The sequence below is a fragment of the Panulirus ornatus genome, chromosome 14, assembly GCF_036320965.1.
Source record: "Panulirus ornatus isolate Po-2019 chromosome 14, ASM3632096v1, whole genome shotgun sequence".
In the NCBI taxonomy this organism is placed as follows: domain Eukaryota; kingdom Metazoa; phylum Arthropoda; class Malacostraca; order Decapoda; family Palinuridae; genus Panulirus; species Panulirus ornatus.
In genome coordinates this window covers 36,186,294-36,199,722 of record NC_092237.1, presented here as the reverse complement: position 1 = coordinate 36,199,722, position 13,429 = coordinate 36,186,294, and the positions used below count along the sequence as shown (strand labels likewise).

General features: G+C 41.0%; 1 protein-coding gene across 1 annotated transcript in view; it reads right to left on the bottom strand.

Annotated features, from left to right (window-relative positions):
• Nucleotides 1-3,660: 3,660 nt before the first annotated feature.
• LOC139753526 (probable glutamate receptor) overlaps nucleotides 3,661-13,429 on the bottom strand; it is an 88,709-nt gene continuing 78,940 nt past the window's right edge. Inside the window, exons 9-10 of the mRNA XM_071670173.1 lie at nucleotides 3,933-4,043; nucleotides 3,661-3,735 (exon numbers count right to left, since the gene is read on the bottom strand). Coding sequence (XP_071526274.1) covers nucleotides 3,661-3,735; nucleotides 3,933-4,043 — 186 coding nt within the window. The remainder of the gene's footprint in view (nucleotides 3,736-3,932; nucleotides 4,044-13,429) is intronic.

Sequence of the window (13,429 nt, the reverse complement as noted above, 5' to 3'; positions counted from 1 at the left end):
GATTTCCGGCCCCCCGCTCCCGTCCCCTCTAGTCGCTTTCTACGACACGCGAGGAATACGTGGGAAGTATTCTTTCACCCCTATCCCCAGGGATAATATACATAAATATATACACACACACACACACGCACACACACACACACACACACATACATATATACACATATGAAAAATGTAAGTAACAATTTAGAAAACAAACTTTTAGCTTGAAATGAATGAAAAAATGAACGTCACATAGTGGTTCAACCTCTGGCTATGGAAAAGGAAATGTACAATTTATTCACACAAACGTCAACCCGTGTTGAATATATATATATATATATATATATATATATATATATATAAATATATTCTTTTTTTTTTTTTTTTTGCTTTGTCGCTGTCTCCCGCGTTTGCGAGGTAGCGCAAGGAAACAGACGAAAGTAATGGCCCAACCCACCCACATACACATGTATATACATACGTCCACACACGCAAATATACATACCTACACAATTTTCCATGGTTTACCCCAGACGCTTCACATGCCCTGATTCCATCCACTGACAGCACGTCAACCCCGGTATACCACATCGATCCAATTCACTCCATTCCTTGCCCTCCGGTATACCACATCGATCCCAAGCTCTGTCATCCACAACAGACTTCATACTTGCCCCTCTTTCCAAAACTCTTGCATTCACCTCCCTAACAACCCCATCCATAAACAAATTAAACAACCATGGAGACATCACACACCCCTGCCGCAAACCTACATTCACTGAGAACCAATTACTTTCCTCTCTTCCTACACGTACACATGCCTTACATCCTCGATAAAAACTTTTCACTGCTTCTAATAACTTGCCTCCCACACCATATATTCTTAATACCTTCCACAGAGCATCTCTATCAACTCTATCATATGCCTTCTCCAGATCCATAAATGCTACATACAAATCCATTTGCTTTTCTAAGTATTTCTCACATACATTCTTCAAAGCAAACTCCTGATCCACACATCCTCTACCACTTCTGAAACCACACTGCTTTTCCCCAATCTGATGCTCTGTACATGCCTTCACCCTCTCAATCAATACCCTCCCATATAATTTACCAGGAATACTCAACAAACTTATACATCTGTAATTTGAGCACTCACTCTTATCCCCTTTGCTTTTGTACAATGGCACTATGCACGCATTCCGCCAATCCTCAGGCACCTCACCATGAGTCATACATACATTAAATAACCTTACCAACCAGTCAATAACACAGTCACTCCCTTTTTTAATAAATTCCACTGCAATACTATCCAAACATGCTGCCTTGCCGGCTTTCATCTTCCGCAAAGCTTTTACTACCTCTACTCTGTTTAACAAATCATTTTCCCTAACCCTCTCACTTTGCACACCACCTCGATCAAAACACCCTATATCTGCCACTCTATCATCAAACACATTCAACAAACCTTCAAAATACTCACTCCATCTCCTTCTCACATCACCACTACTTGTTATCACCTCCCCATTTGCGCCCTTCACTGAAGTTCCCATTTGCTCCCTTGTCTTACGCACTTTATTTACCTCCTTCCAGAACATCTTTTTATTCTCCCTAAAATTTAATGATACTCTCTCACCCCAACTCTCATTTGCCCTCTTTTTCACCTCTTGCACCTTTCTCTTGACCTCCTGTCTCTTTCTTTTATACATCTCCCACTCAATTGCATTTTTTCCCTGCAAAAATCGTCCAAATGCCTCCCTCTTCTCTTTCACTAATAATCTTACTTCTTCATCCCACCACTCACTACCCGTTCTAATCAACCCACCTCCCACTCTTCTCATGCCACAAGCATCTTTTGCGCAATCCATCACTGATTCCCTAAATACATCCCATTCCTCCCCCATTCCCCTTACTTCCATTGTTCTCACCTTTTTCCATTCTGTACTCAGTCTCTCTTTCGCGCGCCTGTCAATTAACACGTAATCCAATAACGCTCTCTGGCCATCTCTCCTACTAACATACGTATACTTATGTATATCTCGCTTTTTAAACCAGGTATTCCCAATCACCAGTCCTTTTTCAGCACATAAATCTGCAAGCTATATATAAGTATATATATATATATATATATATATATATATATATATATATATATATATATATATATATATATATATATATATATATATCTTTCTTTCTTTCATACTATTCGCCATTTCCCGCGTTAGCAAGGTAGCGTTAAGAACAGACGACTGGGCCTCTGAGGGAATATCCTCACCTGGCCTCATTTTCTGTTCCATCTTTTGGAAAATTAAAAAGAAAACGAGAGGGGAGGATTTCCAGCCCCCCGCTCCCTCCCCTTTTAGTCGCCTTCTGCGACACGCAGGGAATACGTGGGAAGTATTCTTTCTCCCCTATCCCCAGGGATAATATATATATATATATATATATATATATATATATATATATATATATATATATATATATATATATATATATATATATATATATATATATATATATGGATAAGGGATTAAGAACATTTATATATATGTGTGTCTTTTGCAATCCTAATGTATTACCGGATTACTCCTTGTTGTGGTTACGGTGCAAGTGAAACGTGTCTATTTGTGAGTCTTTATTGGCATCCGACGTCTTTTGACGATAAAGTACATTCTCGTTGAGTGACGTTTCCCTTTAGAGGTTTCTAGAATTTTTTTTACACTGTTAGCAGTAGAATCTTGTTCTTGGTTAACCCGTTAACGGAAAGTGATCATAAGTTTACATTAAAAATATTGTATTTGTTCAAAACACCAGAACCAGCATTCTTGGAGCTCTCATTGACTCAAGGCTGCGCTACATTCACCAGCAGGTAAGAGTTGGACACGTTTTGAGTAATACCTTCTTGACGATAGCGTTCTCCTTTTGGTCAATGACGATGACACAATCCCGTTGAAGGTGTGTTTTCTCATACAGAAAACTTCCACACAATATACCACGGATTGTGAATGTTACCATGGTAGATCATCAGGGAAAGTTCATAGATTCACTAGTAACATAACATTATGCTAAACAGATCCCTCCCCAGCCTCGCGAATGATGCCGAAAATTTGCAGGAAAAAATTTTCTTATCCTCATCTATGATGGAGAGGGTGGTATAAAAACATCAGAAAGTCTTCCCTTACATCCTTCCTGTTGATGATGAACATTAACATCCGGTGATGAAGCGTTTTACAAGGAACGCTTACCTACCTCTTCAGTGATAGTTATGAGCAGTAGGAAAATTTCCCCCATGTATTTGCCATTGATGGTGAGGATCAGCCAGTAAACAGCGTAATAAAATTACCGGTGATACACGAAAGTATTGAAAAACTTACTCACAACCTCGCTGGTGAGAGTGAGGATGAACGAAGAAAATTTCATCACACTTTCGCCGATAATGGCGAGGATAGACAGACAGACATAAAGAACAACATATGATTGAGATATTCCTGTGGCTCAGGTGAGGTGTGGTAGTGCTGTGATTCATATGGTTCTAATACGGAGGTGTGACAGGTCACACTTTGGTGCAAATCTCGGTTCACAAGGTCCCAACATGGTACTACGATGGTTCACTTCATGGGTACATGTGGCTCTGGCACGTTGATATAAAGAGTTATAAGGTTCCGTATGAAGATATTACACAACGTAAACTTCTAAAAAGAAGATGACCAGAGCCAGCAGGTGTCCGGCTCCCAGAAGCATCAGCATACCCTGGGGACAAGAATAAAAACATGTGTATCAAACTCATATATATATATATATATATATATATATATATATATATATATATATATATATATATATATATATATATATATATATATATATATATATATATATATATATATATATAAATGCAGTAACAGCGGCTTAAAACATGCAGTGAGCACGAGGTTGTTCTAAAGTACTGGTGCCGGGATCGTGAGCTCCCCTTGTGTGGCCTCTGTTTGTACAGCAACCACCCACGTGGTCATGATGTCCAGCCTGCTAGCATCTGCATTGAAGAGAAGAAACAGCCACTGCAAAGGCAAGTCAAAATCTTCAAGAAGAACTTTAAAACAAAAAAAGGAAGGACTTAGGAAAAAGATCATGCATACTATTGCAGCAATCAAACACCTCTGTCAATAAAGTAGTCATCTTCATGACATTGAAATGGAATTGGCTGCCCTCTCAAAAGAATCGCAAGAAGCACGCAATATTGAGGGTGTTTTAGTTACAAAGGCAAAAGTGAAGCTCTTTAAGAAGAGCTACCCAAATTATTTTCAAAAGATAACATAGCAGCAGGTATTACTACAAAAAAGCAATATTTAGCAGCAAGTGATAAAACTGGAGGGTAGAGCAGTGCTTTTTCAGAAGACTACCAGCAGCGATTACCACCTGGTGGCGGGCAAGCTGTTAATACATACTGGGCCAGATTAAACTGTCTAGACGGTACTCTTCTCCTGCACACCCCCAGCAGCCATACCGAGAGTCTTCTCTTCATGAAGCTACCAATAGAGGTGTTCCTGCAGGTGAGTATTCGTAACCTCTGCTTGGGTCATGTCTATGTTCGGTTGTGGTGCCACCTGCGTCGTGCACAGCATTTCCAAGCAATCTGCAATGGCACTTTAGGCCCTACCTATGTCGGTGCCTCTTTCACCATCAGTTCTCATGGTCAAGAGAGAGAAGCCTAGGACATACTTAAATATGTACTTCCAAATGGTGATAAAAGCAATAAGGTATTGATGACTGAGCTGGAATGGGGAGGCAGGTTTACAGGTCCAGCAAATGAAGGTGTAGTAATGGGTTCCTGCCATGGAGAGGATACTCATGGTCTTGGCATCTGTACCCGAAGTCAACCAGGTGGAACATTCAAGTGCCCCTTCGGTGAAGTTTTATCAGGAATGGACGTAGTAAAGGCAGCTATCTATCATGAACCCATTAGTGAGGTCACTATCTCTAATTGTGGCCTTGTCATCCCTGAATTTTTTCAACCCTAAAGGCTTTAATACTATAGAGCATAACTATTAAGAACTGGCAGTGGGCTGATCGTACACAATCACAGTTTCTTCTCATGATAAAAGATATTCAGGTTGCTTGGTAAGAAATATCCAACATTCTCCAAGACTATAGTGAAAAATCTGTGGCAGTTCCAAGGACTTTATATGTGGAGTTTCAAAATTTATTATTGATAGATTCATCTTTGTAGATTAGTGAAGTAATTTGTAAAAGACGGTGAAATGAGATTCTAGACAGTTTGATAAGAATTTCCATCCTGTTACAACTAAACAACTAGAATATTTGTGGTAGACATATCGGTTATATAACTGTAATCTAGGATAGGGGAGAAAGAATACTTCCCACGCATTATTCACGTGTCGTAGAAGGCGACTAAAGGGGACGGAAGCGGGGGGCCAAAAACCCTCCCCTCCTTGTATTTTAACTTTCAAAAAGGGGAAACAGAAGAAGGAGTCACGCGGGGAGTGCTCATCCACCTCGAAGGCTCAGATTGGGGCGTTTAAATGTGTGTGGATGTAACCAAAATAAGAAAAAAGGAGAGATAGGTAGTATGTTTGAGGAATGGAGCCTGGATGTTTTGGCTCTGAGTGAAACGAAGATCAAGGGTAAAGGGGAAGAGTGGTTTCGGAATGTCTTTGGCAATGTCAGAGGTTAGTGAGAGGACAAGAGCAAGGGAAAGAGTTGCACTACTCCTGAAACATGAGTTGTGGGAGTATGTGATAGAGTGTAAGAAAGTAAATTCAAGATTGATATGGATAAAACTAAAAGTTGATGGAGAGAGATGGGTGATTATTGGTGCATATGCACCTGGGCATGAGAAGAAAGATTATGAGAGGCAAGTGTTTTGGGAGCAGCTAATTGAGTGTGTTAGTGGTTTTGATGCACAAGACCGGGTTATAGTGATGGGTGATTTGAATGGAAAGGTGAGTAATGTGGCAGTTGAGGGAATAATTAGTATACATCGGGCGTTCAGTGTTGTAAATGGAAATGGTGAAGAGCTTGTAGATTTATGTGCTGAAAAAGAACTTGTGAGAATAACTGGTTAAAAAGCGAGATATACATAAGTATACGTATGTAAGTAGGAGAGATTGCCAGAGAGCGTTATTGGATTACGTGTTAATTGATAGGCGCGCAAAAGAGAGACTTTTGGATGTTAATGTGCTGAGAGGTGCAACTGGAGGAATGTATGATCATTTTCTTGTGGAGGCGAAGGTGAACATTTGTAGGGGTTTTCAAAAAAGAAGAGAGAATGTTGGGGTGAAGAGAGTGGTGAGAGTAGGTGAGCTTGGGAAGGAGACTTGTCTGAGGAAGTACAAGGAGAGACTGAGTACAGAGTGGAAAAAGGTGAGAACAAAGGAGGTAAGGGGAGTGCGGGAGGAATGGGATGTATCTAGGGAAGAGATGATGGCTTGCGCAAAAGATGCTTATGGCATGAGAAGAGTGGGAGTTGGGTTGTTTAGAAAGGGTAGTGAGTGGTGGGATGAAGAGGTAAGATTATTAGTGAAAGAGAAGAGAGAGTCATTTGGACGATTTTTGTAGGGAGAAAATGCAAATGAGTGGGAGATGTATAAAAGAAAGAGGCAGGAGGTCATGAGAAAGGTGCATGAGGTGAAAAAAGGGCAAATGTGAGTTGGGGTGAGAGAGTATCATTAAATTTTAGGGAGAATAAAAACATGTTTTAAAAGGAGGTAAATAAAGTGCGTAAGACGATGGAGCAAATGAGAACTTCAGTGAAGGGGGTTAATCAGGAGGTGATAACAAGTACTGGTGATGACAGAAGTAGATGGAGTGATTATTTTGAAGGTTTGTTGAATATGTTTGATGATACAGTAGCAGATATAGGCTGTTTTGGTCGAGGTGGTGTGCAAAGTGAGAAGGTTAAGGAAAATGATTTGGTAAACAGAGAAGAGGTAGTGAAAGCTTTTCGGAAGATGAAAGCCGGCAAGGCAGCAGGTTTGGATAGTATTGCAGTTGAATATATCAAAAAAGGGGGTGACTGTATTGTTGACTGGTTGGTAAGGTTATTTAATGTATATATGATTCATGGTGAGGTGCCTGAGGATTGGCGGAATGCTTGCATAGTGCCATTACACAAAGACAAAGGGGATAAGAGTGAGTGCCCAAATTACACAGGTATAAGTTTTTTAAGTATTCCTGATAAATTGTATGGGAGGGTATTGATTGAGAGGGTGAAGGCATTTACAGAGAATCCGATTGGGGAAGAGCAGTGTGGTTTCAGAAATGGTAGAGGATATGTGGATCAGGTGTTTCCTTTGAAAAATGTATGTGAGAAATACTTAGAAAAGCAAATGGATTTATATGTAGCTTTTATGGATCTGGAAAAGGCATATGATAGAGTTGATAGAGACGCTCTATGGAAGGTATTAAGAATATATGGTGTGGGAGGCAAGCTGTGGGAATCAGTGAAAAGTTTTTATCGAGGATGTATGGCATGTGTACGTGTAGGAAGAGAGGAAAGTGATTGGTTCTCAGTGAATGTACGTTTCCGGCAGGGGTGTGTGATGTCTCCAGTGTTGTTTAAATTATTTATGGATGGGGTTGTTAGGGAGGTGAATGCAAGAGTTTTATGAAGAGGGGCAGTTATGCAGTCTGTTGTGGATGAATTAGCTTGGGAAGTGAGTCAGTTCTTGTTCGCTGATGATACAGCGCTGGTGGCTGATTCGTGTGAGAAATTGCCGAAGCTGGTAACTGAGTTTGGTAAAGTGTGTGAAACAAGAAAATTAAGGGTAAATGTGAATAAGAGCATGGTTATTTGGTATAGTAGGGTTGGGAGTCAAGTCAGTTGGGACGTAGGTTTGAAAGGAGAAAAACTGGAGAAAGTAAAGTGTTTTAGATAGCTGGGAGTGGATCTGGCGGCGGATGGAACTATGGAAGCGGAGGTGAATCATAGGGTGGGGGAGGGGGCGAGAATTCTGGTAGCCTTGAAGAATGTTTGGAAGTCGAGAACATTATATCGGAAAGCAAAAATATGGATGTGTATGTGGGTGGGTGGGCCATTTCTTTCGTCCGTTTCCATGCGCTTTCTCGCTAACGCGATAGACTGCGACAAAGCAAAATACATATATATATATATATATTTATATATATATATATATATAGTTGGGGTGAGAGAGTATCATTAAATTTTAGGGAGAATAAAAAGATGTTCTGGAAGGAAGTAAATAAAGTGCGTAAGACAAGGGAGCAAATGGGAACATCAGTGAAGGGCGTAAATGGGGAGGTGATAACAAGTAGTGGTGATGTGAGAAGGAGATGGAGTGAGTATTTTGAAGGTTTGTTGAATATGTTTGATGATAGAGTGGCAGAGATAGGGTATTTTGGTCGAGGTGGTGTGGAAAGTGAGAGGGTTAGGGAAAATGATTTGGCAAACAGAGAAGAGGTAGTAAAAGCTTTGCGGATGATGAAAGCAAGCAAGGCAGCGAGTATGGAGAAGAGGTAGTGAAAGCTTTTCGGAAAATGAAAGCCGGCAAGACAGCAGGTTTGGATGGTATTGCAGTGGAATTTATTAAAAGAGGGGGTGAATGTATTGTTGACTGGTTGGTAAGGTTATTTAATGTATATATGACTCATGGTGAGGTGCCTGAGGATTGGCGGAATGCGTGTATAGTGCCATTATACAAAGGCAAAGGGGATAAGAGTGAGTGCTCAAATTACAGAGGTATAAGTTTGTTGGGTATTCCTGGTAAATTATATACGAGGGTATTGATTGAGAGGGTGAAGGCATGTACAGAGCATCAGATTGGGGAAGAGCAGTGTGGTTTCAGAAGTGGTAGAGGATGTGTGGATCAGGTGTTTGCTTTGAAGAATGTATGTGAGAAATACTTAGAAAAGCAAATGGATTTGTATGGATCTCGAGAAGGCATATGATAGAGTTGATAGAGATGCTCTATGGAAGGTATTAAGAATATATGGTGTGGGAGGCAAGTTGTTAGAAGAAGTGAAAAGTTTTTATCGAGGATGTCAGGTATGTGTACGTGTAGGAAGAGAGGAAAGTGATTTGTTCTCAGTGAATGTAGGTTTGCGGCAGGTGTGTGTGATGTCTCCATGGTTGTTTAATTTGTTTATGGATGGGGTTGTTAGGGAGGCAAATGCAAGAGTTTTGGAAAGAGAAGCAAGTATGAAGTCTGTTGTGGATGAGAGAGCTTGGGAAGTGAGTCAGCTGTTGTTCGCTGATGATACAGCGCTGGTGGCTGATTCATGTGAGAAACTGCAGAAGCTGGTGACTGAGTTTGGTAAAGTGTGTGAAAGAAGAAGGTTAAGAGGAAATGTGAATAAGAGCAAGGTTATTAGGTACAGTAAGGTTGAGGGTCAAGTCAATTGGGAGGTGAGTTTGAATGGAGAAAAACTGGAGGAAGTAGAGTGTTTTAGATATCTGGGAATGGATCTGGCAGCGGATGGAACCATGGAAGCGGAAGTGATTCATAGGGTGGGGGAGGGGGCGAAAATCCTGGGAGCCTTGAAGAATGTGTCGAAGTCGAGAACATTATCTCGGAAAGCAAAAATGGGTATGTTTGAAGGAATAGTGGTTCCAACAATGTTGTATGGTTGCGAGGCGTGGGCTATGGATAGAGTTGTGCGCAGGAGGGTGGATGTGCTGGAAATGAGATGTTTGAGGACAATGTGTGGTGTGAGGTGGTTTGATCGAGTGAGTAATGTAAGGGTAAGAGAGATGTGTGGAAATAAAAAGATCGTGGTTGAGAGAGCAGAAGAGGGTGTTTTGAAATGGTTTGGGCACATGGAGAGAATGAGTGAGGAAAGATTGACCAAGAGGATATATGTGTCGGAGGTGGAGGGAACGAGAAGTGGGAGACCAAATTGGAGGTGGAAAGATGGAGTGAAAAGGATTTTGTGTGATCGGGGCCTGAACCTGCATGAGGGTGAAAGACGGGGAAGGAATAGAGTGAATTGGATCGATGTGGTATACCGGGGTTGACGTGCTGTCAGTGGATTGAATCAGGGCATGTGAAGCGTCTCGGGTAAACCATGGAAAGTTGTGTGGGGCCTGGATGTGGAAAGGGAGCTGTGGTTTCGGGTATTATTGCGTGACAGCTGAAGACTGAGTGTGAACGAATGGGGCCTTTGTTGTCTTTTCCTAGTGCTACCTCGCTCACATGAGGGGGAGGGGGATGGTATTCCATGTGTGGCGAGGTGGCGATGGAAATGAATAGGGGCAGACAGTGTGAATTGTGTGCATGGGTATATATGTATGTGTCTGTGTGGGTATATATATGTGTACATTGAGATGTATAGGTATGTATATTTGCGTGTGTGGGAGTGTGTGTGTGTACATTGTATGTGTGGGTGGGTTGCGCCATTTCCTTTGTCTGTTTCCTTGCACTACCTCGCTGACGCGGGAGACAGCGACAAAGCAAAATAAAAGAATAATAATAATAATATATATACATATATATATATATATATATATATATATATATATATATATATATATATATATATATATATATATATATATATATATATATATATATATATATATATATATATATATAGGGGATAAGAGTGAGTGCTCAAATTACAGAGGTATAAGTTTGTTGAGTATTCCTGGTAAATTATATGGGAGGGTATTGATTGAGAGGGTACATGTACAGAGCATCAGATCGGGGAAGAGCAGTGTGGTTTCAGAAGTGGTAGAGGATGTGTGGATCAGGTGTTTGCTTTGAAGAATGTATGTGAGAAATACTTAGAAAAGCAAATGGATTTATATATAGCATTTATGGATCTGGAGAAGGCATATGATAGAATTGATAGAGATGCTCTGTGGAAGGTATTAGAATATATGGTGTGGGAGGAAAGTTGTTAGAAGCAGTGAAAAGTTTTTATCGAGGATGTAAGGCATGTGTACGTGTAGGAAAAGAGGAAAGTGATTGGTTCTCAGTGAATGTAGGTTTGCGGCTGGGGTGTGTGATGTCTCCATGGTTGTTTAATTTGTTTATGGATGGGGTTGTTAGGGAGGTAAATGCAAGAGTTTTGGAAAGAGGGGCAAGTATGAAGTGTGTTGGGGATGAGAGAACTTGGGAAGTGAGTCAGTTGTTGTTCGCTGATGATACAGCGCTGGTGGCTGATTCATGTGACAAACTGCAGAAGCTGGTGACTGAGTTTCGTAAAGTGTGTGGAAGAAGAAAGTTAAGATTAAATGTGAATAAGAGCAAGGTTATTAGGTACAGTAGGGTTGAGGGTCAAGTCAATTGGGAGGTGAGTTTGAATGGAGAAAAACTGGAGGAAGTGAAGTGTTTTAGATATCTGGGAGTGGATCTGGCAGCGGATGGAACCATGGAAGCGGAAGTGGATCATAGGGTGGGGGAGGGGGCGAAAATTCTGGGGGCCTTGAAGAATGTGTGGAAGTCGAGAACATTATCTCGGAAAGTAAAAATGGGTATGTTTGAAGGAATAGTGGTTCCAACAATGTTGTATGGTTGCGAGGCGTGGGCTATGGATAGAGTTGTGCGCAGGAGGATGGATGTGCTGGAAATGAGATGTTTGAGGACAATGTGTGGTGTGAGGTGGTTTGATCGAGTGAGTAACGTAAGGGTAAGAGAGATGTGTGGAAATAAAAAGAGCGTGGTTGAGAGAGCAGAAGAGGGTGTTTTGAAGTGGTTTGGGCACATGGAGAGAATGAGTGAGGAAAGATTGACCAAGAGGATATATGTGTCGGAGGTGGAGGGAACGAGGAGAAGAGGGAGACCAAATTGGAGGTGGAAAGATGGAGTGAAAAAGATTTTGTGTGATCGGGGCCCGAACATGCAGGAGGGTGAAAGGAGGGCAAGGAATAGAGTGAATTGGAGCGATGCGGTATACCGGGGTTGACGTGCTGTCAGTGGATTGAATCAAGGCATGTGAAGCGTCTGGGGTAAACCATGGAAAGCTGTGTAGGTATGTATATTTGCGTGTGTGGACGTATGTATATACTTGTGTATGGGGGGGGGGGTTGGGCCATTTCTTTCGTCTGTTTCCTTGCGCTACCTCGCAAACGCGGGAGACAGCGACAAAGTATAATAAGAAAAATAAAAATATATATATATATATATATATATATATATATATATATATATATATATATATATATATATATATATATATATATATATATATATATATATATATATATATGTACACACAGAGACATATACATATATACACAAGTATGTAATTCATACTGTGTGCCCTTATTCATTTCCATCGCCACCCCGACACACATGATATAACAACCCCCTCCCCCCAGATGTGCGCGAGGTAGCGCTAGGAAAAGACAACAAAGGCCACCTTCGTTCACATTCAGTCTCTAGCTGTCATATGATAATACACCGAAACAACAGCTCCCTTTCCACATCCAGGCCCCACAGAACTTTCCAAGGTTTACACCAGACGCTTCCCATGGCTTGGTTCAATGTATTAACATCACGTCGACAAATCGTTCCAATTCACTCTATTCCCTTGCACGCCTTTCACCCTCCTGCATGTTTAGACCCCGATCATTCAATTTCTTTCTCACTCCATCTTTCCACCTTCAATTTGGTCTCCCACTTCTCTTCGTTCCCTCCACCTTTGACACATATCCTCTTGGTCAATCTTTTCTCACTCATTCTCTCCATGTGATCAAAACATTTCAAAACACCCTCTTCTGCTCTCTCAACCACACTATTTTTATTACCATATATCTCTCTTACCCTATTATTACTTACTCGATCAAACCATCTCACAACACATATTGTTCTTAAACATCTCATTTCCAGCACATCCACCCTCCTCCGCACAACTCTATCCATAGCCCACGCCTCTCAACCATATAACATTGTTGGAACCATTATTTCTTCAAACATACCCATTTTTGTTTTCCGAGATAATGTTATTGACTTCCACACATTCTTCAATGCTCCCAGAACTTTCGTCCCCGCCCCTAACCTACAATTCACTTCCACTTCCATGGTTCCATTCGCTGCCAAATCAACTCCCATATATCTAAAACACTTCACTTCCTCCAGTTTTTCTCCATTCAAACTTACAACCCAATTGACTTGTACCTCAACCGGACTGTACCTAATAACATTGCTCTTATTCACATTTACTCTCAGCATCCTTCTTTCACACACTTTACCAAACTCAGTCATAAGCTTCTGCAGTTTCTCACACGAATCAGCCACCAGCGCTGTATCATCAGCGAACAACAACTGACTCACTTCCCAAACTCTCTCGTCCACAACAGACTGCATACTTGCCCTTCTCTCCAGAACTCTTGCATTTTCCTCCCTAAAAACCCCATCCATAAACAAATTAAACTACCATAGAGACATCACACACCCCTGCCGCGAACCTACATTCACTGAGAACCAATCAATTTCTTCTCTTCCTACAAGTACACATGCCTTAC